Source organism: Polyodon spathula, chromosome 39 (assembly GCF_017654505.1).
Source record: "Polyodon spathula isolate WHYD16114869_AA chromosome 39, ASM1765450v1, whole genome shotgun sequence".
Lineage (NCBI taxonomy): Eukaryota > Metazoa > Chordata > Actinopteri > Acipenseriformes > Polyodontidae > Polyodon > Polyodon spathula.
Genome location: NC_054572.1, coordinates 2,607,583 through 2,634,902, shown reverse-complemented (window position 1 = coordinate 2,634,902; position 27,320 = coordinate 2,607,583). Strand labels below are relative to the sequence as shown.

Here is a 27,320-nt window from a genome sequence, read left to right as displayed (position 1 = left end):
GTTTGTTAGAGAATGCTGTCATACTATGTTTGTTAGTTTCACTTAAGCTACTTGCAAAATGTTGACAGCCCGAGGTGAGAGGAACTTGTACTGGTTGACTCAGTTGTCGGTGTGAAATTCAAATTAACATATCTATGATCTAAACATACATTCCAGACACAAAATACACTCTCGAGACAAATGTATCAGCGCTGCGAAAGAGAAATAAGCATGTGTTATAACACTAGCAAACATGTTTCAAGACAATTAGAGCAAGCATTTCAACACCTGAGCTGACATTCTGGGAGGTCTAGTTCCAGTGTGCCACACTGACCCAAAGATGGTGAATACCTTTGATAAGCCTGTTTCAAAGTTTCTTTTTCCATTAAACAGATACAGATTCAGGACAGAGGGAAGGAAACACTTCTTCATTGACACAGAGAGCGGTGGTGGGATGGAATGGGCTACCTAGTCATGCTGTTGAGGCAGAAACACTTGGGTCCTTTAAAACCCCACGTGACGGAGGTCAGTCAGCAGCTAGGAAGCAGATGAGCATTGATGGGCTGAACATAAAGTCTAAAGAGTTGAAGAGACCTTGACTTGCGTAATATTTTGTAGTTTTGTAAAATGAACCGTGTGTAGACTGAAAGTACCAAAACACAGAGACAAATTAAACAAGAAGAATTAATTTATTTTTCATAAACGTAACAACAAAAACACAATATTATGTTTTACAATAAATAATTACTTTATTAACTTCAGTAAAGGTCTCAACAGCCTTTTTTATACACCACAATTTATTATTTACAGAAGTGTAAGTGGCTTGTGAAACAAGAGCTGTCAAGAAACGTCACTGCGCCTTTGAAGAACTTCAGTTTAGTGACTATGCTACAAATTAGCTTTGTATAACCATACTGCTAACCCAGTACCCCTGACCCTAACATTATACCATCAATATACCCCTGACTCTAACATTATAGCATCAATATACCCCTGACTCTAACATTACAGCATCAAGCCCAACTTTGACCTGAACTGGATACCTAATGGTTGTGGTTTGCCCCACGTTTAATAACTTTTCAGAGCTTTGCTCAAACCCAGTGAACTTCCCAACCTTCCCAAACAGTTTTAAACAATGCAAAGATTTAATCAAGCAGATATGAAACACAAGCTACATTATCTACAGGCACTTTAACACATGAGGAAGCTGTCAGCAACATTACATGCTACTTAATATTCATATCATACTAATATGTGTGCGTGCGTCTGCGTGTGTGTGCGTGCAGGAAGCCCCATGTTAATGCAGCAACAGGCCGAATTTTTCTGTGCTGAGAATAAAATAAAATATACAACAAAAAATAATTACTATATATATATATATATATATATATATATATATATATATATATATATATATATATATATATATATATATATATATATACTGTAACTTCCATTACATTAGCCTGTTCTCATAAAGCATAATGCTTAAAATACTGAATTGTATCTTGACAAAATACCTGTTTTGCATGCAAGAATTTGTTAAATAAAAAAAAAACTGTAGTTTGAACTAATTTTATTTTACTAGCCGCCTTCTTTAATTTGGACCGCGGATGTAATTGTCACTGAGATGGCAGCCCATTTCCTGAGTTCATGAAGTCATTTCAGACATGCTTAGAACCTTAGAAGGGGTCAAGCTTGTGCCCAGTTTGAAATATATCCACTAAGGGGAGTTCGCCAGAGTGGATCTGGTGTAGTGGTTCTCACACAGCACGTAGAATCAGAATGAATTCCAGTGGAGTGCCACCACGGTTCTATTGGAATGCTCGCTACAGCCAGGTTTGCACAGCTTACAGTGAAGAAGAGGGAAGGGAGAAGACAGTCCTTTGCTACTTTAAATGAAGATCCTTGCGAGACAAGGCTCTTCGGAGGTTTGTAAGGAGCTTGACAAATAAAGTGTTGGCAGAGCGAGTCTTTCGCAGCACCGCGATGTCCAGCTGTTCCTGAGGGCAGGCACGACGAGAGCAAAGTGCTTGTGGGACCTCAGAGTGAGAGCCGTGAGCTCCACTCCACCTTCACTGCTCCAGCTTCCGGGCAGACTGTACCCGCCTTCTCTTCGACTGGTAGAAATCTGCATGAGAGAGAGAGCAGTGAGGGGCAGACCAGAGACAGTTAAACAGCACACAGTGAGCAGCGGGGGCAACAATAACAACACAATAACGACTTGCATCAGCGCTTACTGACACCACTTTGTGGTAGTAGTAGAATAGTCTTAGAAATACATTTCAAATCATGGCTGAGCTCCCTTTCACAGAAGCACCACGTTGTAATCGCAGTGTTAAGTTTCGTACACTAGGTGGCGGCAGAGTACTTTCTGTGACTCCAGCGTCTAACGGTAGTGTTACAACACACAGTGATTATAACAGCTGCGTGTTCAGCATTCCAGCAAAGTGATTATTACATTTTTAATGATTTTTTTTTAAATGATTAAATGGTACACTTATGTCACGATACAGTAAGTATTGCGATATGCAGGTGGCTACACGTTATGACTTGTATGATGCATAAGATCAAATGTTCAATTAATGATGACCTATTTTGTTAAAAGACAAATATTAAAAGTTAGGAAAAGCATGAATTTATACCAGCTGTAAAACAGAGGTATTGTTCATCCCAGAACCTGCTGGTGAAGTGCATTGCGCTCTGCTATGCTTTTGTTCTTGTATCATGTTACAATCAATATAGTATTCCTGCGTTACAATACATCAGGTAAAGACAAGCTCAGTAACTCCGCCGCTCCTCCTCCCTCCCATTTAATTAATGGGAAGGCAAATTTAGACAATCCTGGCACAATGGCGCCACCTGGAGGCGATTCAAATGCGTGCGCTCTGTTGGAAAGTTCCGCACCAGAGAGCAGTTGCAGGCTTTTAAAATGATCCACACCAACTTTAGTGGCGTGTTTTACTTATTTTAAATCAGTTTATTAATTAAATTGCAAAAAATGTCAGAAACTTTCCTAGCACGTTGAAGAAGCCAGCAAGCGTCAAGAACATGGAGCTGTGTTATTTGAAAGGAATAAGGCACTTCACGCTTCTCACTACCACACTCAAGACAGTCGACTGCCTACCCGTAATGCTGGTCTGCTTCCTTTTGCACCCCCTTTCCTCTGTGCACAGCGCCCCCTGCCTGCTAGCCCTCACCACGCAGGGGCGGTACAGCGCGGGCACCTTGCCCCCCGGGACCCCCTCCCACTGGAAGTCTCCCCCCTCCAGGGGGCTCTCGTTCACGAAGTCGAAGCTCCACTTGCGTGTCGCCTCCTCCAGGGTCTTGCGCATGCTCTCCTGGAACTCGGCTCGTAGCTGCTCCCGGTCCACCGGCCCGAACAGGGAGCGGCACACCGAAGCGTTGAAGGAGGGCATCAGGATTCCGTTCCGAGGAGCCATGGTGTCACACTGCGGGGCAAGAGGGGGCAGGAGAGGTCAGGATCACACAGAATACAGCCCTACACCCGCTGAGCAGAGCGAGACAGCACCCTCATATGCGCTCCCTTTCATTACAGCACCGCAGATAGCCCTTGACTGGCACTGGAGAAGTGCACACTGTTTGTCCTGTGCAGATCAGCACAGACATGCTCTTCAGGACTCAGCCACCAGATGGCACTATGCACTGTACACAAATCAGACATGTGGAATAACAACTTAAAAGGACAATTATTTTAGCCAGGGGTGCACATCACACGTCAGAGGTTTGCGCAGATCTAGTTTAAAATAAAAATTCCACCCCCAAAGTTGATTTTGCATTATTTTTATGCAAGGAGAAAAATCTTAATGTTACAAAACAGTTTTGCAGCTTTAAACCCCCAAAAAAGGAAGCACACTGGAGTTAAAAAAGCAACAATCTCTTATACTCTCAGATACAGATTAGAAACTATTAAGAAGTGGATTAGTAAATAAACCCCAGCCCTCTAACGATGGATCTGGTGTAGTGGTTTATCACACAGCACCTCTCGCTCTGCCTGCTCAGTGTCCCCTACCTTTACCATCCTCACAGCGTTTCCTTGCAGTGATCCCTGGTGAGGAGTCAGACTCAGGAGTCTATCAGAGCACTGCTCAGTGAATCAGTGTCCGGGCTGCTCAGCCTTTAAACATCGCTAAACCAACGGCAGGGTTATACACCCTGCTGGGCGGAGCCTGCTCTGTAGGGAGTGCAGTGTGACTCACACACGCTGCTACATGCCTGAACACATTCCCTATACAAACATGCAAGGGCAAGTCCCGCAGCCCTGCTGGATATTCCTGCTTGTATGTTTCGCTTTCCCTGGGCTTGTCCAGCGCTGGATCTCTCTCTGCCTGGGCATGTTTCACGCTCCCTGGGCTTGACCAGCGCTGGTTCTCTCTCTGTGGATCTTTCACTGTAGGGTGGCAGGTCCGCTCAGCTGGGTAGTTGCTGTACCTGTAAGTCACTCTAGACTCTCCGTCTCTTACAGACCTTTCCAATTGCACTCGGACAGAATTCCAGCAAGCTGGACTGGGCAGTTTACAGTCATTCATTTGCTTGAAGGGCCAGCCGCCCGATGTGTTTGAAAACAAGGCAGCAACAGCACCTTTGTGACGGCATGGGAACTGTTTGACTTTTATTTTAATCTATGAACTAAAAAATATGTTACCGTGTTACATCTGCCAGATACAGTACTGCATATCACATTCGCTAACCACCCTCCAATGCATACATATGGACGTTCCTATCAGTCAAAGATCTGACATTAATACTGGCTCCAGTTCATAAATTATGATGATGATGATGATGATGATGATGATGATGATGATGATGATGATGATGATGATGAAGTAGTAGTACATTTTGGAAGGTTAAATAATGTTTGAGACACTCTTTAAAACTAACCCTAGAATCACCAGCAGCCAGGAACATTTTCATTAATACCAGCTTCTGCTTAATCTGTCGAAACAGAAATCATATAGAGGATCGAGTCTCATTTGAATTCTAGTATATATAATAGAGGATCGAGTCTCATTTGAATTCTAGAGTATATAACAGAGGATCGAGTCTCATTTGAATTCTAGTGTATATAATAGAGGATCGAGTCTCATTTGAATTCTAGTGTATATAACAGAGGCTCGAGTCTCATTTGAATTCTAGTGTATATAACAGAGGCTCGAGTCTCATTTGAATTCTAGTGTATATAATAGAGGATCAAGTCTCATTTGAATTCTAGTGTATATAACAGAGGCTCGAGTCTCATTTGAATTCTAGTGTATATAATAGAGGATCGAGTCTCATTTGAATTCTAGTATATATAATAGAGGATCGAGTCTCATTTGAATTCTAGAGTATATAACAGAGGCTCGAGTCTCATTTGAATTCTAGTGTATATAACAGAGGCTCGAGTCTCATTTGAATTCTAGTGTATATAACAGAGGCTCGAGGCTCATTTGAATTTTAGTGTATATAACAGAGGCTCGAGGCTCATTTGAATTCTAGTGTATATAACAGAGGATCGAGTCTCATTTGAATTCTAGTGTATATAACAGAGGCTCGAGTCTCATTTGAATTCTAGTGTATATAACAGAGGCTCGAGGCTCATTTGAATTTTAGTGTATATAACAGAGGCTCGAGGCTCATTTGAATTCTAGTGTATATAACAGAGGCTCGAGTCTCATTTGAATTCTAGTGTATATAACAGAGACTCGAGTCTCATTTGAATTCTAGTGTATATAACAGAGGCTCGAGGCTCATTTGAATTTTAGTGTATATAACAGAGGCTCGAGTCTCATTTGAATTCTAGTGTATATAACAGAGACTCGAGTCTCATTTGAATTCTAGTGTATATAACAGAGGCTCGAGGCTCATTTGAATTCTAGTGTATATAACAGAGGCTCGAGGCTCATTTGAATTCTAGTGTATATAATAGAGGATCGAGTCTCATTTGAATTCTAGTATATATAATAGAGGATCGAGTCTCATTTGAATTCTAGTGTATATAATAGAGGATCGAGTCTCATTTGAATTCTAAGGTATATAATAGAGGCTCGAGTCTCATTTGAATTCTAGTGTATATAACAGAGGATCGAGTCTCATTTGAATTCTAGAGTATATAACAGAGGCTCGAGGCTCATTTGAATTCTAGTGTATATAATAGAGGATCGAGTCTCATTTGAATTCTAAGGTATATAATAGAGGCTCGAGTCTCATTTGAATTCTAGTGTATATAACAGAGGCTCGAGTCTCAATTGAATTCTATTGGATTTCCTGCACGCTCATTCTCCAGACAGTAATTAGTCTCGTCATGTCTATCTATTCTAGAAAAGCCTAAAAAAAAAAAAAAAAAAAAAAAAAAAAAAAAAAAAAAAAAAAAAAAAAAAAAAAACAAAAAAAAAAAAAAAAAAAAAACAAAAAACAAAAAAAAAAAAAAAAAAAAAAAAAAAAATACTGGACTGAGTCAATGTGTGTGTGTGTGTGTGTGTGTGTGTGTGTGTGTGTGTGTGTGTGTGTATATATATATATATATCTGGCTGATGACTCAGTGCCAGTCATGCCATTGACGTGCTGGGTTCATGTCTCAATGTATAGACCTCTTTCTCGGAACGCTCAGTGAAGCAGCGATGACCTCACAATGGGTGCTGTCCTGGAAAGGTTACCTGCTTCCTCCTTCCTTGTTAGGCAAGGCTGGTTTTCACAGGTAAGCCGTACCCTCTATATCACCGATAACAACCATCATCCAACGTGCATTCAAATCAATAGCCTTGCTACTATGGTTATTAGACAAATGTTTGGAAAATAAAAAATACAGAGCTTATACAATTAGAAGGTGAAATAAACAAATAGCAATGTCATACATGCATCCCACCTTGTTTAGATAACAAAAGTGACCTGTTATTATTTTGATTTTTTTTTTTTTTTTTATTAGAGGAAACTTTTTTTTTTTTTTTTAAACTTTATTTTTCTTTACTTGCTCCGACATTTCAAAGTGACGCGGATTGTGCTATCCGCTACTGCTACAATGAACAGTACTGTTTTGCCCAGAGTATCAGTAGTGGATATGATTGGTGCTGCAGCCGTCTGATGTATTCCTTGTGTAATATGGACCCGCCCCCTTTCTTGGGATTCTGAGAGAGGACTCAGACTCCGAAATGTAACTTGTACAAAATAACATCGAAAATCTTCATGCAATCAGCTGAACGGTGGTACAAATCCAGGTGAAACATTCTCACTGTACACAGCATTGTAGAGCACCGCCCTTCCCGGTGTATTGTGTAATCTGATTTAAACTGTGTAACACTAATTATTGATAAGATATCCGGAAAAAACAAAGTTTAAACTACAGAAGACAAAAATCAATACATAGAAATACAGCAACTGTATTCAGATTAGATAATTTAAAAAAGGATCAAAACTCATTTAAAATCATAGAACATTAAAAAATAAAAAAATAAAAAATAATAATAATAAACAATGTCAACCATTCAATTCATATTCGTCTATAATATAAACCCCCAATGCTATTCTCCAAACAGAACAGAATTAGTGTCACTCATTATAGACCCAGGTGTTTTCAGATTGACAGGCAGCTGGAAACAAGTACGGACCGTAATAATTAATCTTTAAACTAAAAAAAAAAGTAGATGTAGTCTAATTTAACAGAAACAGAAAAAACAAACTATATGTATCAGTATAATTAGATCATATACTTACATTGAAATAACAATTAGCATCGACGAATGCGTGCATGAATGGGCTGGTGTGTGCTCCGTTGCCGTGGCAAGCGTTTTGTTTGAAGAGCAGCTGAAGTTATTCCGAACAGATCCTCTTTCCCCGCGACTTTGTGCTGGCTTTCCCGAGCGCCACCAAACTAATTCACTTCTCACTTCCAGAAAATACTACCACGCTCAAGCACGCCATGAAAGGGGCGGAATCCTCCGAGGGGCTGGGCTGGGCTGGGCTGGGCAAAATCCTCTGAGGGGCTGGGCTGGGCTGGGCGCCCGTTAGGAGGCTCCCCGCCCCTCCGAGGGGCGGTTTTGGGCGGGCCCCCGCCTACCGAGCCCGTTTTAGGGAGGGCTCCCCGAACCGACCCGACCCGCCCGCCGTTTTAGGAGGCTCCCTGAGCCCCGACCCCTGACCGGGAGGGGCCCCGCTTACCCCGCTCCCGTTTAGGAGGCTTCCCCGACCCGACCCGACCCGACCCGGCCCGTTTTTAGGAGGCTCCCCGACCCGACCCGACGGGGCCCGTTTTAGGAGGCTCTCCGACCCGCTGGGCGGGGAAAAATAGGGGGGCTCCCCGACCGACCCGACTCGACCCGGGGAAAAATCCGCCCGGGGGCGGGTAGGAGGCTCCCGGGACCGGCCCGACCCGACCCGACCCGCCCTTTTTAGGAGGCTCTCCCCGACCCGACCCGACCCGGCCCGAAAAAATTTTTAGGAGGGGCGGCGACTTGTTTAGGAGGGCTCGACCGACCCGACCCGAGGGGCTGGGAGGGGCCCGACGCGGGAAAATCGTTTGTTAGGAGGCTCCCACGACCCGACCCGACCCGCCCGTTTTTAGGAGGCTCCCTGACCCGACCAGAACCGGACCCGACCCGACCCGTTTTAGGAGGCTCCCCGACCCGGCTGACGACCGACCGAAAGGCGGGCAAAATCCTCCGAGGGGCTGGGCTGGGCTGGGCTGGGCAAAATCCTCTGAGGGGCTGGGCTGGGCTGGGCGGGCACACGCAGGGAATCGTGTTTACTGCCTCGTAAACACGGCACAGCACGCGTGAGCGCCTTTCCTCTAGCAGACGGGAACCCTTGTCAGAGATCCAAGTGGAAACTCGGATTTCATCCTGGGACATCTTAAACATTTTTTTTTTCTGTACGCCCCTCTGAAAACTACCACCATAGTATTTATATAGGGCGCGATCGATGAGATAATATTGGTAACTTTAACAAAAAAACAGGCGCGAATTAATTGTTACTGTAACCATATTTAATGATAATAATAATACAAGGGTTAGCGGGTCGTTAACCAGGCTTATTAAATAAGGAGTACGTTAGTTTGATCTAAATAAAGCCAGTGTAACTATAGACAGATTTATCTAAATAAACAAACATATAGCAGGTAACGCATTGGTATGAGTGGGTGGGATAAATATGTCTGTTTAACTGAACGTGTTCTTTATACGCTACTGTTATGAATACGATTACAGTTTTATTGAAGATTAAAAACAAACTCCAGCTAAGACAGGCGAGTACAAGACAGGGGTGATAAAAGTTATCAATATACAGATCACACAGCCCCAGATCAATACACAGATCACACAGCCCCAGATCAATACACAGATCACACAGCCCCAGATCAATACACAGATCACACAGCCCCAGATCAATACACAGATCACACAGCCCCAGATCAATACACAGATCACACAGCCCCAGATCAATACACAGATCACACAGCCCCAGATCAATACACAGATCACACAGCCCCAGATCAATACACAGATCACACAGCCCCAGATCAATACACAGATCACACAGCCCCAGATCAATACACAGATCACACAGCCCCAGATCAATACACAGATCACACAGCCCCAGATCAATACACAGATCACACAGCCCCAGATCAATACACAGATCACACAGCCCCAGATCAATATACAGATCACACAGCCCCAGATCAATACACAGATCACACAGCCCCAGATCAGTACACAGATCACACAGCCCCAGATCAATACACAGATCACACAGCCCCAGATCAGTACACAGATCACACAGCCCCAGATCAATCAGAGGTGGAGCTGAAGGTCATCCTCTGTTCTTGCTGAGAATGGGGATCACACCTCTCCCAGCACTGGAGCTGCTTCCCAGCACGGTCAGTTCTAGACCCAGAACCATATAGCCTCGTACTGTGAAGGCTACCCTATATTAATTCTCACTCTCACTTGCATCATAAGAAACATAAACAGTACGTGTTTGTACAGTGCTGTATATTCCCAGTCAGTCCCTTAAGCCCCTGTTCTAGTCCCGCCCCATCCCGCGGAAAGTTGATCAGTCCCCGCCCAGGCTCGTCCACGTGTTGGCGGAGTCGGGGTTGTTTATATTAGAGTGAGCAGAGGGAGGTGGGGGGCAGTCTGTTTCCCAGGAATTTGATTCTTGACGGTCCCGGGCTCCTTCGCAAGTCCCCATCGCAAAACAACACCAGTCTATTAGGGAGCAAGAAGACCGAACAATAGCTGATTGGGGTCGCTTGTGCTCTTAATGACTCCTCTTCACGCTTCACAGCTGCTCCACGAAGGAGCAACTTGGATCGTGTTTACAGGAAGCGGGGCGCCTCCTGACTGTTTACTTGTTTGGGTTGGCGCTCACGTTGACAGGGTACGTGAGACCGAGAGAGAGGACGATCCCCGACTTCATCTAGTCTCGTTATGGGTTAGTGGGTCAAAGTGGGGTGGGTATGAAACCCTGGGAGAGTGTATGTGCCACTGACGTGTAGTTCAATGAAACGATGAAGCCAGGGTGCGGCCATTTTATTAGGAACTGCTGTGACTCAAACCAGGATCACCAGGCGATGTATTGTGCATCCCCATTGGAATCTATGAACACCAGCTACACTTGTGTAGATCACTTGTGTAGAGTGTAGATCACACACTTGCAATATCAAGGACACAGCATTCTCAACCGTTCAGACACCACAGGTTCTATAGAAGCAGATTTCATGTGTTCATATCAGCTTTTCAACTGTAGATTAAGAGACTTCGCTTATCAAAGCAAAGAGCGCCAGAGAAATACACTTGCAACTTGATTAGAGGTAGCCACTTGAAAACATACAGGAGAACTGAACAATGTTTCAGAAATCTTTATCAGTCATTTGCCTGTCTTGGTGCATTACACAGATCTGTGTTAGCGTCTTAAATCCATCAAAACAATCTTAAACAAAAAAAGAATAATTCTTTAACAAGTCCCCGTGGCAGAGCTGTGTGAATGGGCCTCATCATTTTGATCCTGTAATGCATCTATGCCAGAAGTACTTCCAGCTCCTACAGGGCAGTTCTGTCAGATCAGTCTATTTTTACCAGGAAAACAAGCCGGGCTTCCTGGAATGTATGAGAGACACGTGGTCCATGACTCTGTGCCACAACCACGGCACAGAAAATACCAGACTGTTACACAAAAAACATACATCTGTAAACCCTGCTTCTGGACAGTTTGTTTGTTCTATACCGTAGACTGGTGGTCATGGCAACTCCCTGACTCATATCTGCCAGGGCGGGGAAGGAGTGAACGTGTGAGGAGAAAGCACAGAGCTTTTGACTGCTGTGAGGCCCAGTGTAACCAGGCTGCTATTGGATATTGGTCTCTAATCTGGGGGTACAGCCGCAGTCGATCCAGTTAGACAACAGGCGCCCCCTAATGGGAGAAAAGCAGTGTGCAGAAATGATCTCCTGCAGGAGCTGGTTGATCACAAGGTTTTTTCAGGAATCCTTTCTGATTCCTCAGACTGCTGACAGCTTAGAGAGTGCAGCAGGGGAGAGGAGGGGCGAACTTGAATGAATCACAGGAGAGACTCCTAGCCAGGAGCCCTGGTTGCAAGATGCACACACCAGGACACATTTCACTGCTTTTTTATTTTGTAAATACAGCCTTCACTTCTGATGGAAACCGAAGGAGTGGGAGACCTTTCTTTGAAATATGACGCAAACTTGAAAAGCTACATTATTACAGGAGTGGTCATATGGAAACTATCACACCCTTGTTTTGTTTTGAATCAGTCATTTGGCGTTGGCATGTCATGTGCATATATAGAGTTCCAATGAGCAATAAGGCATTAGAGAGAGGAGATAACTAGATTGCTGTCGGTCACAAGGGCACACAGCCAGGTGACGGTGGAGTCTTCTAGAGGAGTGTTATATCACAACAGTCTTATTCTCATTTGTTAAATTAGCAGGTTTTAAGTGTGATTGTTTTATGAATATATTCTTCTGTGCATCCATTCATCAGTCACATTGCAGTTATTGAACGCTTTCTAAATACAGTGTGTGGCTACTTTATTAGCAATGCTGCTTTCTTTGGATTAGCTACATTCATCTTTAAAAGCTGCTTTTAAACTCTGATTCCATCACCTCTGTATGAAATTGTCTCTTCTGAATAGTTTAGCATTTTGTTTGAACTGCTCGTGCTATGCAATTCAGCAATACCAGAAGCATACTAAACTGTAGTCTGGTTGTACTGAAGTGTAACATTAACACCATTATTAGTTATTATTATTAATAGTCATTTAGCAGACATTTATCAAAAGCAACTTAAGGGGTGAACTATGCATCACTTCTGCTGCAGAGTCACTTACAATAGTAACCCTCGTTTTTACGTCTCTGACAACAAATAAGAGCAGATTCTGCTAAATCATTTTCTGCTTGTGCTCCATTAGATTGATTCCTGCACACAAGTTAGTTTTACACATACTCTGCAACACCACACTATGCTTTGTTACATGGTAACGTTTGTTTAATGCCAAGTAGTAGTGGGGGGCATTTAAAGCAGAAGATTAAAAGATTTTAAGCAGAACCTTAAAATCAATCCTAAAGCATACAGTAAGGCTGCAAACACTGGGGTAATGATTTAATTTATTTTTTCTTGTTAATTCTGGCAGCAGCACTTCTCAAAAGCTGCAACCGAGACAAAACTTTAAATCTGAGAAAAGAACACTGCAATAAATCAATCCTACAGGCTACAAAAGCATGCATCAGTCTCGACAGCAAGAGAACATCTTAGTTAAGCAATATTTAAATATGGAAGAAAAAAAAAAAAACCTTGTTACATTCTGGATTAAAGTGCTGGAACAAAATCTAATTTCAGCTTTACTTCAACTCCACCCTAGAGTTCATTCTGTGTCCCAAGAAGCATCTGTTATCAGTTTAACATTCAAAAGTTCACATCCCTTGATAACCAGCAAGACAGGTAGTCCGACTATTTCCAACTGAGATAGCACCAGGTTTCAGAAATAATTTGTCAAAATTAAAGGAGGCTGTGTGGTCCAGTGGTTAAAGAAAAAAGCCTGTAAACAGCAAGTCCCCGGTTCAAACCCCAGTTCAGACACTGACTCACTTGAGTCACTTAGTCTCCTTGTGCTCCGTCTTTCAGGTGAGACGTCGTGACTGCAGCCGATGCATCGTTCATACACCCTAGTCTCGTATCTTGTAAAGCGCTTTGTGATGGTGGGCCACTATGGAAGGTGCTATATAAAGATTATTATAATTGAGCACAGCATAATGAAAATGTACCTCATATCTACGGACACTATCACCCAAGTGTAGCCCATATGTGGAAAACAATACAGGACCAAGAATAGAATGCTGCAGGGCACCATGTGCACCTTCAGATAAAAATAAAAGTGCCTGAAACATTTCACTGAAGACAGGACACCTGGAACAAAAAACACAAAAACAAACAAGATTAAATGTCTGGGGTGGGTCATATCTGAACACCCTGCCTTTGACACCACTTCACAATTGTATACATCAGGTCTATTGTTACCCAATAGCAGATTTAAAACAAACCATTCCACCCTGTTCAGCTGCAAGGTCCTTACACACACTCTAGAAAAACTTGGTGCTATCCAGATGCCTTTGACACTACTTGGGCAATAACTCTGAACTGGAAACACCTACCAACCAAAAAAAAAAAACAATTCCCATTTTATAAATCATGGAGACAACTTTCTGTAAACAGTTTAATTGAAAGAACATTACAAATAGTACAAACTGCAAAACAAAAAGGCTGAATAGTCACAAAACAGATTTTCATCTTCATTACTCTGCTCTAGAAGCAAAATCTGTCACCCTAACAGGCTTTCAAAAGGCATGTAAAAAAGGTGCTTGAAGTTCAGGTTACGGTTTTAAACACAACAATTAATTTCTGGTGGTCAGGGCATCCGTTTCTATTCCTGTTCATTCTTCAATACAACTCTGCTCCAGGATTAACTTCACACCCATCTTCAAATCCCAACTGCTGCACATCCAGATTCAGATACAAAGCATAATTTAAAACCAACATGGCCCTGTACAGATCTCAATTCTAAAACTGCTCTACCAGAGACCAGAAAAGCAACAGTGTTTATTAACACCCTGTGGCTTTTACCCTGCTATAGTAAAAGTAGCTTTCCATTCATACTGTCCTCGCAGCTGTGCACTCCACAGCTTTGAGGGTTTGGTTTATTTTATTAAATATAACCCTTGGAATGGAGAATGTGGACAGAACTTCTACAAACACTGTAGCTTTGGAAAAACATTTAATTTTGTGCAAGATATAAAAAGAATGTTGTCTGAACACAGAAAGTCAATTTTCCTATCATCATTAACAGCATTTCCCGATTATGTTACAGCAACTCTCAAATCTTCACAAAGCATTTATATACAGACTTTCCACTTAAGTCCTTGGTTATCCTGTGTTTCACAACACAAATCAAACAGCTAAAACACATTTTTAAAAAAAAAAACAGATCTATAGAGTGTAAAGTCATTAACAAGTGAAACATTTAATAAGGGGTGACTATTTGTACACAAGTCCGCATGACTCCTTCCTCTACTTCCTTTCATTGGACCTGGAACGGCTGGAAAAGACAAAAACAGAAAAGTTAAAATGATACAAAACCTACTCAATCTGTCGAACACATTTAGCAAAGTAAATTCAGAGATTGATTCCCCAGGGGTTACAAAGACATGCCATCAAAAGGGCACTTCTGGCAATTAAATCTGTAACACACAAGTGTTGACTTCACAGTCATGAATTTTAGCGTCCTGACATGGACATCTCATTGAGGGTCTAGATTAATGCAGGACACATACCTGCGAGATCTAGAAAAGGAGCGTGATGGTTTATGGTTCCTTTCTCTGGACAAGGATCTCTCCCTCCTCCTATCTCTGGAAAGAGACCTGGGGAAAAAGAAAACAAACAAAGTAGGATTAGTAAATTTGCCTTCAGTTTAGTTTGTAGAAAAGGAGACAACAAAAATGTGAACAAGTGTACATGCCCGTATGCCTGCACCCACGTGGCTGAAGACTTAAGCTCCATTACAGCCACAATCTCCTAAGCAAAAAATACTGCAATTCATCCACTATTCACATAGCATGAAAAAGTGCCCTTAATTTGTTTAAAAGATATATCATTACACCAACTATGAACACTAGTCAGTCCAGTTAATTCATGCATTTATAAAAGTCAATTACCTGCTACGGCTTCGGCTGAAGCTTCTCCTGCGAGGCGATCTATAAAAGTTAGAAGAGCACATTTAATCTCACACCAACACTGCAGAACGGCTGATTTGAAGCACCACCCTATTCAACCCAACTGAACCTGGGATTATGCAAAGAAACATTTCCACGTTAATTTCAAAATGAACAGCAGATTTATGGTGATATTTTACAACTGCAGGGTTTCCAACAGTTCTCGGATTTAGCACTTTTAAAAATGTTACTGCAAGTGTTCCGACAAGCTGTTGGAATCCATGCAGAACACCAAGTGTACAGACAGGGCCCACACTAGTGTCCCGCTCCATTAAAATGGTCCACAAGTTTTCAGACATCTCTTTACCCCAAAGACACTAGATGCAAAAGACAGAAAGGCATTATACAGTTCCCAAAGAAAAAGGACTAAAAGCCAGGAGATCCCAGTTTCTAATCCCATTCAACAAACTGCTGGAGGCCATTTCAGCTGCATCAAAATTAAAAGGGGGATGTGGTAGGAAAAGACATTTGTCTGGGGACATGGTAGTTTAGCGTGAGCCCTTGCAAGTGTAAAACTCTCAAAATGGTAGGGATGTGACCGAAAATAACCCATAATGGAAACCTGGTGGTTTGATGCTCTTAACACTGTTCAAACTGGGAGGGGGTTTAAAGAATGAAAAAATGGACTTTAAAAGTTGTCTTACCCAGATTCTAGGCAACATTAACTGGCTCAATGTTAGCCCTTTTTTGTTTAAAAGGTGATGGGACCATACCAACCCAAAGTTGGAACAAAGAGGATATTAGTTTCAAACCTGCAATCTGTTCGCACCCTTCTGAGGAAGAGTGCAAACAGCTGCTGAAATTGACAGGGGGTTGCCATGCACGTCAATCTATAACCTAAATAAAATGAGATTCCCATTCACCTTTAAAACTCAATTATGCACAACCAGCCCTTGATTGAAAATAAAAAATGATTTCCTTATGAAGCAGCTTACTCCTTTAATTGTAACCAGCAGTAAACTGTAGAAGCAGGAAAAACTTACTAGTCTTTTGGTTTTCAACAAGCTAGAAATGGCGAGGTTGCCAGACTGGCGGCCAGGTAGAATTTGCCGAATGTTGCATTTAGTTGGTTGGCGGAGGGGGTTGGTTGTGGATTTTTCCTGCTTTTATTGGTTAGCCGAAGGCTGCTGCTGTAGGTTGTTGTGTAGACATTTGGAATAGTAAACAGCTGATTGGTCAGGAATGTGTGGTAGGCGGTCGAGGTGGCCGCTGCCGATTGGGTTTAGGTTGGAGAGAAGGCTGACAGAAAACAGCATGCTCAGGAACCAAAGGGCGGTGCAACCTGACGACTGGCCATGCCTGGGGTCATGTGATACAACACCAGCCAAGCTGATTGGGGCACGCTGGTCAGTGGTCACATGACGCTGAAAGAGGGCTAGTTGACTGGCTAATGCAGACTCAGAGGGTGGTGAGAAGAGGCATGATGGTGACTCTGCAACGGGGGTTCATTTTTATTAATTGAGATGGTAAATAAAAAAAGCAACCTTTAAAAATGAAACAAAAGCTATCATTAAAACCAAATCTAGCATTTTATCAATTGCTGCAAAAAAACTACAAATAGGACTGGGCATTAATGTGAGGAATCGCCAGCTTGGTAGTTACATTTGTTAAATATTGGGATCAGCCACAATGAAACCGCTAGCACAGCATTTCTCAGTTGCACCAAGTCAAGCCAAGACTAACCATTTAAGAATAATGTACCTACTAGTTTCTGTTAAGTATGCACCACTCCATAAATGCTGTGTAACTACAGCTGGTATTTATGAAATCCCTTCTCAAACTGATCTTTCAACCACTTTAGCACCAGCTAGCAGCCTAGCACACCAAATAGTGTCCAGGGAAAGTTATGAAGAGCAGAGTAGATGAAGTTATGGGTCTCTAAATCTGAACTACAAAGCTTGCCAATCTGTGTCTGCATCATCTTGAGAACCACTGTGCTAGCCATCCATCTGATGCATTTTAGGCCAGGGAAGAATTTATGGCAAGTTCTAATTGAACCATTTATTCACTTTTTTTTTTTTTTGAGTTTAGCAAAACAGAATTGCCCAGCCCTATTCCACCATGATAGGTAGTAAACCAGACTAGCTAAATTCCCCCCCCCCTCCCCCAGCACACACTTTCTAGAACCTGCATCTAAAGGCTAAAAAGCTTGGTTTAAGACTAACCAAATGACAATGAAGATGAGTTGCATATTAAACCCGACAGATAGCAATTGAATGTTCCCATTAATGAAATAAATGGTCAAGTGTCAGACTAGTTCCTTACACACTAAATTAAAACTGGCCAAAAATGTGTAAAGCTTTTATTTATAAAGGGTTGCTTCTCTGTATGCAGATGATTTAAAAGCCATTTGGACTTTACACTCAGCACCTGGGATTAAATTAATATTCAAAACTAGATCAGTTGTACTTTACTACAGTGTTCAGTCCTTTACAGTCTGGTTTCTAAAAGCTACATTGCTCTGGGTAATGGCTATAGCAGCTAGCTGGCTGCTGTCTTTGTGAAGTACCTGCGTCGCGCTGGCGGGCTCCTCCTCCGATTGTCATCGCGTGGACGTCTGCTCCAAGACGGGGGCGGGCCCCTGTTGCGGGTACGCTTCTCCCCATTGGAGAGCTCTACCCTTACCCTGCATCCGCACAGGGTCCTGCGTGAAGGCATTACAGGGTTCACGTCGAGAACTACAAACCAGTTCGTGGGTTACACTGCAATAGTGATCTCCCCGTTTCTAGACAACAGCTGTTCAAGAAAATTGCTTAAACACTCATTTAAAATGACTGTTCCAAATGCCTGAGTTAAGTTGTGTTTTGAAGAAACTAGTAAAAACAGTGGTTAGTTCTAATCCGCTCTGCATACATCATGCGCTGACGATTTTTTAAAGCTGAATGTCAGCACCCTGTATTACTGAAAGCATCATGGTTAAAAAACAAGATGAAAGTCTGGATCAGAACAATTGTGCAGCCATTGAACAGAGTTTCATATAAACGTTTTGGTGTATTTTAAAATCAGAAAGCAAACATGTTTAATGAAACTGTGGGTGAAACCAATTACCTTTCCAAGGTATACTAAAATTACTTCTATCAATCAGAGCCTACTGAGATAATACAAATATCCTTTCCCCCCCCTCCAACTGTAGCTTTAAATCAACTGGCAAGTGCATAAGAACAATACAAACAGGTGTATGTATACCTTCCATCCAGCTCTCTAACGGCATCAGCAGCATCACGGGGATCTTCAAACTCCACAAAAGCAAAGCCGGGTGGGTTTCTGGCCACCCACACGCTGCGCAGAGGGCCGTAATACCCAAAGGAGCGCTCCAGCTCTGTTTTATTACCATTGTTACCCAGGTTACCAACATAGACCTTGCAGTCCAAGGGACAAGAGTCTCTATGCATGGCTGGATCTGAAAGAAAGAGGCAACGCTTTACCAAAACTTAACAGGGGCATGTTACTTGCAAACTGCCTAACATTTACTGAATAAAATAGCTTAATCTGGCACCGCATCAACTGCTATCTACAGACAGGTCTGGCCATCAAAACCCAGTTAGGTTTTTTTTTTTTTAAATTATCAGCATTTCTTAGAAGTGTGTATATTAGACTAGAACATGCAACAGGGTTCCACTTTCAATAAGCAATGTATGTCACAAACGCTTGCATTCCATCTCATTGAAAGAAATAGGATAACAAAGCCCTTGGAACAGTTGCTATTCCACAGGAGGAATGCTGAAACAACTACTGCCCAAGCAGTTCCAGACCAGTATCTGTGGATGCATGGATTACCATCAAAAGCAAACATTTCATGAAGGGGCACTGTTCTCGCATGCATTGTAGAAATGAAAATAAGTCTTGTAATTACCTCCCATTTCACTTGGCATCAATTCTCTAAACAAAAATTGCTACTCCACAAACGTGTAGGAGAAAAACTGAAAGAAGAATTTTGCTTGGTTTAGTTTTCATGTATTACACATTTCCATCAAACAAACATACCATTGTTGCAACAAAATAATTACACAAGATTAGCAAAAAACAATTTTTTTTAAACCTACAATTTAGCAGTGGCTTGTGTTACTTTGAGATGCCAAAGTGCACTTTTCCACCCCAGAACAGGTAGCCAGTAGTCAGTATAGAAACAGATATCGGTTTTGCAAGCAGATTTTGTATTAGAAATTATGTACAGCAGTGAACTGCCCCACTGAGAACTGTAAAGGCAGAAATGAGTACAAAAAGGAAATGCATAGCACATGGAAACATTCCTAACTTAGTCTCCAAGTCCATGTTTTAGACTTGCATCACAAAACATGTACATCAACCTAAACTGAACTGTATACTTTACTGTTAAACGTAATTTTAGTGCAAGTAGTGGCAATAGGAGGCTAGTCTTCGGTACACAAACACTTGGATCAAACGCTGCATCACAAAGCAAATTCAGTGCTGTACGGTGGTTCTCTGAATGCCTCCCCTCCAGGAGGTAACTTAACATTCATTCATGGTCCTCAATGCACCAACAGATTTAGGGAAAGCTTTTACGTAGTTGACTGAGGCAGATTGTAAAAGGAGTTTTTGTTTGATGATCTTCAACCATTTATAATCCTTTCAATATAGTTAAATTACGCGTAGCACTGAAGTACAGCATTACACAAGGAAGGGTACAGTACACCATACACGTTACGTCCAATGTGTTTAAACTGCAAGGTCAGATTATACATATTGCCTAGCAGCCATTTTAATAAGCAGCTGCTGCATTATACCACAAAACGAAGCCGGGACGATAGCACGGTAAATGCACTTCCTTTTCTAGTTTAACAACTCGATTAAAAGTGTAAAATGTATATCGAATTTTTCCCCCCACCCAAAAAAAACCAGACACGTTGCAATTAAAATCCGTCCTCGACCGAGCACGAGGAGGCCCCCGGCCTCTCTTTGTTCGTCAAAAATGGCGGAGGCTCCTGTTGCAGACAAGGAACGCGAAACGCATTTAACATCAGCTGCGACACGTCGCGGATCCATTCTCACCCGTTCAGACTACTCCCTTCACAAAGCTCACACTCAGAGGCACCGAAAACAACAGACCCAGCTGGCTTTCTTTACCAGCCGCCTACTCCGGCTAAAGAAAATGGCTGCCGAGGAACAAGAACAATGCGGGAAAAACCAAACGCCAGAGAAAAAAAAAAAAAAAAAAAAAAAAACCCTTACCACTGGCAAAACCGATACACCCCACCTTGGCCCCTGCAGTTCACTTTACATATGCTCAGTTTTGGAAGAAAGGGTCGCGTATTCTTACCGAGCTGTTCGTGCTTGTTAACCGCGATTCCTCCCCTCTTCCTTCTCCTCTCTCTGCAAACACGAAATGGCGCCTGGAAACGACTACTTATACACGCCGGGACAGCGCGTCATCACGCACAGACGAGACGCGCAGCACGCTTCCACCACATTCCGAGTCTCTTTACAAATAATTAGGGCTTTGCTTTTCTGATCCCCCCTTAGAAATCATTACTTTCCTGTCTGCATCCTAATAAAACTGATATTAAAGACTGGGTTTAAGATATATTTTATTCTTTGCTAATACAAGTCAAGCCTAGGACATTTTAAATGGTGGACTTGCTATGTAAGTGTACACTCTGTACTGGGGATTGTATGCTGAAAAGAAAATCTGTCAGGAGAACTCTTAAACGAATGAAAATAACAAAAGCACAGTGATAAACTAGGCGACTACATGAAAGAAATTCAATTAGGACCAGCGATGAGCAATTCACGTCTTTTGTCACGTATGTTTGAAATGACAATGACGCGAAACGAGTCAGGCACAGTAATGGAAAACAAGTGACATGGTTTTGTAGTGAAACGCTTTCTGAGTTTAATTAGGCAACAGAATCGGCTCAAAATAACTTTGAAGCGTTTTTATTTTCTAACAAAAGTGAGTCAAATGCTTTGTAATCATTTTTAGTAAAACGATATTTACATTTGATGTATGTATATTCATGATACACAGGAAGTTTCTCCTTCGTTAAGTCAAAGCATTGCAATGTGATAAAGCACAGTGGAAGCAGAGTACAAGCACATGTAAGCATTGTAAATAACGGAGGTACGGTAAAGCACACTAAGAGACACGGCAGAGACAGGGTAAACTATGGTAAAATGCACACTATATATTCATGGGAAAGCTGCAAAATTACTGTGGCAAAGTAAACCTAATAAGGGACATGCAAAAATGCACAATGTAAATACAGAATATCAAAAACGACAGCGGTTATACAATGTTCAATCAAAGTAAATTGCTTCACAGTTGTTCTTTTAATCTTATAACTTAGCCCTATTGAATGTGTTTGAATATTTATATTAATAGCCTTTTCATTTTTGATATAATTTCAGGCACATTGGTCAAATCTGTAATGTCAGCTGAATCGTAGACAAAATACTCATTCCAAACCACAGTAGAAAAGAATATGCATGTTTAATGCAGTTAATGTATAAATATCGTGAGGCAATGAACGCGTCAACTCAAACCCACGTGACACTGGATCAGAGAGGAGCAGATAAACCAGTTACCTGCTTAATACATATGTCTTGTTTTAAAGAATGAATATACTCCATTGTAAGCTGTTGACAATATAATCATATCAGCTACTCCAAGCAGAAGAGTTTTAGTCTGTGGTGCACAATCGTTACGTGGTTGAGCAACACTCCAGGCTGTGGGAATAGTGATCCCATGCCCGGGTGTAATTCTGCACTCAGACAGCATCAGCCCTGGTTTGATCCATCACTGGGATTGTTTTTCAGCACACAGTTCCTGTAACAATATGATATTTGCATCTGATTTCAGATCCATTACTAGGTGATAATGTACCTCTGAGAGGACCATTATATTACAGCACATACTCAGTACAGGTCAGTTGTCACCATCTCACACGTGTTAAGTCACACATCTCTCTGTAACTCAACCCACTGGGCTGGCTGTGTGTGTGTGTTTGAATATTGTGGATTTAGAGTTCTGGGTGGACCTCTTTACTAGTCTGCTGTGTAAAAAAGCATCCATTCTGGCTCTGGTGTTGCTTGAGTTCTAATCTGTGAGTTGTCTATAGCAGAACAGCACTGTGCATTGAGTTCTAATCTGTGAGTTGTCTATAGCAGAACAACACTGTGCATTGAGTTCTAATCTGTGACTTGTCTATAGCAGAACAACACTGTGCATTGAGTTCTAATCTGTGAGTTGTCTATAGCAGAACAGCACTGTGCAGCTCAATATGTTGCCAGGTTATTTCAGCACAGGACTCAGAGAATGTGTGACAGTGTTGTGCATTGAGTAATGCTCTCTGTTCCTCACTCCGACTCCCACTTCATGTGGTAGTGCAGGGAGAGAATGCACAACACCAATCATACTGTGCTCCAGCACCCCAGCACCCAGCACCCAGCACGACTCATTGCCCTAATAGGGAGGTTAGCGCTAAGGCTGTTGTTTTTTTTCTTTGCAGCCAGGCGTTTAAGATGCTTTCCAGGAAATGTTGCGGAAGTCGGATCATTAAGATGCTCTCAGGAGACTCCCCGAGCGCCCAGGAAACCAGCACACCATGCCATGGAGAGGAAGGAGCTGTGTGACAATGTAGACAATCCACTGGGGAGTGAAGCACTGTACATGGTGTTATACAAAACATCATTCCTCTTCTTCTTAATGTGCAATATATTATTATTATTATTATTATTATGAATAATAATACTCCAAAGTGCAATGCATTCTTCTTCTACATTTTCTTCTACATTTAAATAAAAAAAAAACACCAATTAAAATTCTAAAACTGATAAGAATCATCTTCAGACGACGTAATTGGGTGTTTTTTTAAAAAAAATTTAAATGGGCCAATCATGATTTGGACTAAATACCTTTGCGAATTTAGCCCCTCCTCCCTTGTTAAGGATTGCTAAGCATTTAAGATTTAATACTATTCAAAAATACCGTTTAATAGTTTGTGGCTTTTCATTTTCAGTATGCACAGCCAGATAAAAAGAAAACACAAAATCCTAGTAAACTGCTCACAGCCATTGTAGTGTAGCAGCCAGGAAGGGGAGAACAGAGCCAGCAATCCAGAAATAATGCAATCCAGGTACTTGGGAGTGAATAGCAAGGACATTCCTGCAGGCTTCAGACTGTGATCCCTGCCTACCAGCTATGCAAGGGCTGGCACTAATGACCTGCTCCCTCAGGCTTCAGATTCCACACAAGCTGAACAGCGGACAGTATGGAAACACAAAATAACACAGTCGACTGGAAGCAATTATATTAGCAGAGCTGTTTCCTCCATACAAAATATTGCAATTAAGTGAAGACAAAAAACCAAACAGATTTAATGTTATGATTCAGTTTTTTGCTGGACAGTTGCAGAAACGCCCTGAAAGCCAGTCTGTCAGCACAAGACATTCCAGTAATCTGTCAAAAATAATCAAGGAAAGTGTCTAATGGAAATCAACATCACAGAAACAAACTGATATGTGTTTATTCTTAGGGTTTGTGTGTCGTACCCCCAGTAAAACCATTGTAAATGCAAATCAGGCAAAATAAAAGCACAAGTACTGTGTATGCTGCATATCAGGGGATAGAGGAAAGCCATGATAAGGAGCTCCTGCGTCTCAGGGGTTTACATACCAAACTGCTTGAGCTATAGCAATTACAGAAAAAATAAAAAGGTTAGGTAAAAGCATACAAATATACATTTGTGTTGTGAGTGTGGATGAGTCTGTGTCTGTGTGTGAGTGTCTGGGCAGTTATTACTATCAGTGTGCGGACAAAAGTTGAGAAAATGTTCCCATAAAGATAGCAGCTCCTGAAGAAATGATGTTGTGGACGTCCCCACTTTGTAAAACACGTTTTTAAGAACTAAATATGCCTTTAAAAAAATTAAATAAAGTGCCAAAAATGTTTAATTTGTTGTTGACTTTCACCCTATGTCTGACGAGTTAGAAATAGTAAATCAAATTATAGTGAGAGTCAATGAGAAGTGTGTGTGTGTGTGTGTGTGTGTGAATCTGTGTGTGTGTGTGTGTGTGTTTGTCTGTGTGTGTGTGTGTGTCTGTGTGTGTGTGTGTGTGTGTGTGTGTGTGTGTGTGTGTGTGTGTGTGTGTGTGTGTGTGGGTGTGGGTGTGGGTGTGGGTGTGGGTGTGTGTGTGTGTGTGTGTGTGTGTAAAGCAGCACAAACCAACAAAATACATCGTTTAAGCTCATTTTTCAGACTCACTTGCTGGTCAGTATTTGCATTTGGTTTTGAAAGTCCTGTTGTTTTTGTTTAGGCTGTAGGGTTATTCATGCACCTCAAGGCACATTAGTGATGCAGGGGCTGCCCTGTGAGGTATTCAGGAGAGCAGGGCAGCGCTGAGCTATTGTTCAGTGGCTTGCAGGCTGGGTATAAAGGCTCTGAAACTGATCCCCATCTCACCTGCACTCTCAGAGGGACTGTGGTGTGGCCGTGCTGTCCTATCCAGCCTGAGCCAGCTCGACTGTGCTGCTTCTCCTGCATGACTGCACTGTGAGGTACAGGAATGCCACACATTGTCATTTCATTTTTATCTGGGATTTTATTTTACAATTTATTCTGCCTTTGAACACTTTTACTTACAGTTCATATCAATATCACACTTGATATCTTTATTACAGGATTAACAGGCTGGTTTTCTTTATTTATTATGCATTCCTTTGTGTTATTTGTATACGCATTTCCTTTCTTATTTATCGGATTTGTTTTCCCACTCAACCTTGTTTCCATAAGTGTCTCTCATTTTCTAGAGCATGCTGTTTTTTTTTTATTTTAAATTGCATTTCTACAAACTGTTTACAATAGTTTTGCTATGGTTATTAATCTGTATTAATAAGGATTTAAGATCTACATTACTACAAATAGACTGTATTTTTGTATGTGACTTCTGTAAGTATAATTGTAATTCAGTGATACTGAAACTTGACGGTTGATACAGCAACATTAGACACAGCTAAATGAATAACAATACGTTACATTTTTATGTAATCTGATTGACTCGTGTAATATTGTTTTAGCTGTGTGTGCAGCTGATCAATGGTTATACTCTGCATTTACCATAGTTTCCCATGATTAACTATACCTCTCAGGGCTTTGCAATGCTTACCTGTGCTTTACCATGCTTTCATCATGCTTTCTTAGTCAATAACTAAGGGCTGGAAGCTAAATTTGATTCCCCAAAGAGTATTTCATTAGGGTAGGTACTGAATGTGTTTCTACTGGAAGCCAGTGCTCATGTAGAAATCTTCATTTATTGCAATAACACACAGCTTCTTTAAATCCTGGAATCGGATCACCTTGCAGATCACGAAGAAGCGTCAAAGCAGCTGTGCTCAGTAGTGTGTCAGCACGTTATGTCCATATTCATTTATTGTTGTGTTACCAAGTAAATAAACGTATAAGAACAGCGCGCTGAAGCACCTGTTATGATTCGACTATTCTAATCGATAGTACCGTTTACCAAAGTACTGCAAGCAACACACAATATTAATATCAGCCGGTGGCAGGATTGGAGTTCATACCGCTCTTGTTCGATGACTGTGCCTGGAAACCCTTGCTAGGCATCGGGACCTTTCAAGACCGCTTGAATACTCAACTCTGGGAATCATCTGTAGCTGAGATACACATAGGGAAGGTGCAGGTTCAAACACACCAACACACGTTAGTTCTGATAAAAGAAACAAACCAACAAATAATCATGCTTTTTTTTTTGCAGCCTTATCCGAACACAGAAATGTTTCTTTCCCAGAGATCAATCCCAGCTTTGACTGTCGTGGTCATCGCTTTTATAGCACTGGCAAAACCGCAGGAAATGGAAAGGTGAGTAAGCGGAGCAGCGTGTGAGAAAGACAGCGCTGCTTTCTCCTGAACGTTACTTTCCACCTGTATTCTCTTATGGAAGGAAAATATATTTTGTAAAGATATTGACATACAATATATTGTCATTTTAGTCTTAAGGATTTGAATATTCTCGAATGTTGATTAATTAATTCATTTATTTATTTTCCATTTGTATAACTATTAACTACTTTTAAAGTATTCAAATGTAAAACAAGCTAATATTATGGTATTGTTTATATATTGTACAATATAATGAAAATATACTGACATATATTCTAGAATATATTTTGTAATCTTCAATATATTGAAATATATTAATATATGACATTACATTTCTCAATATATTGAATTATATTAATTAATATATGATAGTATATTTCTCAATATATTGAAATATATTTTCGTTCCGTAAGGGTTGTCAGGACTCTGCAGTCCAGCAAAATTGTTTCTTAAGAGCAGCTTGTTTTAAAACATTTCGGGTACCTTTAGCAAACAGCCTTGATCAAAATGGGTCAATGTTCTGCTGCAGTTCAACTCTGGAACAACTTGATCCTCGTCATAAACCACAGCTAGCTTCGAAATGCCTAATTATCGCAGTTGCGTTGCTATATACTGAGGGCACACTTAGCAGACACCAGTATAAATGAATTTAATGCATCCTAAATTCGTATGTTAAAACGTTTGAAACCCCGTGTTATTCGTCTGCTGCTTTGAGTAATTGAAGATGTAAAAAGACGTCGTGTGTGTGTGTGTGTGTGTGTGTGTGTGTGTGTGTGTGTGTGTGTGTGTGTGTGTGTGTGTGTAGTACCCACTAGATTCCACTAGAGGGGGCTCAATTATCTATGCAAGGTTTTAAATATAGTAATAATAAAGATAATAAAGATAGTGCTGTACACCTGTCGTCACTACTGATTGTATCTGACACTGGATTCTGAAATAGCTAGACCCTTGAAATATCAGAAAACCAGTGGTTGGGAGGTAATTCCTGGCCAAGTATGGTACAATTTGTGGTCAGCTGTGGTACAAAGCCTCCATGGTAAACTTGCCTGGTTAAATTAAGGCAGGTATAAGGTCACCAGGTATAGCCAGCCTCTTGACGAAAGCAACAACTTACAAAATGTGCGAACGCTCATTCCTAGGCAGATATTCCCAATATATATTTATTTTGCATGGAATACTGTGGGAAAAGTGTAGCACAGCTTAATGAAAA

The 27,320-nt window shown here is 41.5% G+C and overlaps 3 protein-coding genes across 7 annotated transcripts in view; 1 reads left to right on the top strand and 2 right to left on the bottom strand.

The window, feature by feature from the left end:
* Nucleotides 1-1,373: 1,373 nt before the first annotated feature.
* LOC121304756 (cyclin-dependent kinase inhibitor 1-like) lies at nucleotides 1,374-7,909 on the bottom strand. 2 transcript variants are annotated; one of them, XM_041236136.1, is made up of 3 exons: nucleotides 7,690-7,909; nucleotides 3,107-3,431; nucleotides 1,374-2,110 (listed from the first exon to the last, which is right to left on the bottom strand). In XM_041236136.1, the coding sequence occupies exons 1-3, from the start codon at nucleotides 7,723-7,725 to the stop codon at nucleotides 2,055-2,057; spliced, it is 417 nt and encodes a 138-aa protein (XP_041092070.1). In that variant the 5' UTR covers nucleotides 7,726-7,909; the 3' UTR covers nucleotides 1,374-2,054. The 2 variants fall into 2 exon arrangements, with proteins under 2 accessions (XP_041092070.1, XP_041092071.1); XM_041236137.1 differs by lacking the exon at nucleotides 7,690-7,909 and adding an exon at nucleotides 4,013-6,153.
* A 5,779-nt stretch (nucleotides 7,910-13,688) lies between these two features.
* srsf3b (serine and arginine rich splicing factor 3b) lies at nucleotides 13,689-20,621 on the bottom strand. 2 transcript variants are annotated; one of them, XM_041235945.1, is made up of 7 exons: nucleotides 20,533-20,621; nucleotides 19,108-19,174; nucleotides 18,441-18,654; nucleotides 17,764-17,898; nucleotides 15,198-15,236; nucleotides 14,817-14,903; nucleotides 13,689-14,581 (listed from the first exon to the last, which is right to left on the bottom strand). In XM_041235945.1, exons 2-7 carry the CDS (start codon nucleotides 19,124-19,126, stop codon nucleotides 14,554-14,556), a joined length of 522 nt encoding a protein of 173 aa, XP_041091879.1. In that variant the 5' UTR covers nucleotides 19,127-19,174; nucleotides 20,533-20,621; the 3' UTR covers nucleotides 13,689-14,553. The 2 variants fall into 2 exon arrangements, with proteins under 2 accessions (XP_041091879.1, XP_041091880.1); XM_041235946.1 differs by lacking the exon at nucleotides 19,108-19,174 and having other exon boundaries at nucleotides 20,533-20,603.
* A 4,036-nt stretch (nucleotides 20,622-24,657) lies between these two features.
* Nucleotides 24,658-27,320, top strand: part of pth4 (parathyroid hormone 4) — a 3,828-nt gene continuing 1,165 nt past the window's right edge. The window contains exons 1-2 of one of the 3 annotated variants that reach the window (XM_041236120.1): nucleotides 24,658-24,768; nucleotides 25,986-26,089. In XM_041236120.1, coding sequence (XP_041092054.1) covers nucleotides 26,004-26,089 — 86 coding nt within the window. In that variant the 5' untranslated portion in view covers nucleotides 24,658-24,768; nucleotides 25,986-26,003. Of the gene's footprint in view, nucleotides 24,769-25,629; nucleotides 26,090-27,320 lie in introns of those variants that run through there. The other 2 variants (XM_041236119.1, XM_041236118.1) reach the window with 2 other exon arrangements.

What these genes read in the sequence shown, in the direction of transcription:
- srsf3b (XM_041235945.1), bottom strand. An exon ending in AGCCCGCCAGCGCGACGCAG is followed by an intron (nt 15,237 to 17,763) that starts GTACTTCACAAA and finishes TAACTTTTATAG; the next exon opens with ATCGCCTCGCAGGAGAAGCT. An exon ending in TCCTTTTCTAGATCTCGCAG is followed by an intron (nt 14,582 to 14,816) that starts GTATGTGTCCTG and finishes TGTCTTTTCCAG; the next exon opens with CCGTTCCAGGTCCAATGAAA.
- LOC121304756 (XM_041236136.1), bottom strand. Translation starts at nt 7,725, where the DNA reads ATGCACGCATTCGTCGATGCTAATTGTTATTTCAAT. An exon ending in ATGCTAATTGTTATTTCAAT is followed by an intron (nt 3,432 to 7,689) that starts GTAAGTATATGA and finishes CTTGCCCCGCAG; the next exon opens with TGTGACACCATGGCTCCTCG. An exon ending in GAAGCAGACCAGCATTACGG is followed by an intron (nt 2,111 to 3,106) that starts GTAGGCAGTCGA and finishes TCTCTCATGCAG; the next exon opens with ATTTCTACCAGTCGAAGAGA.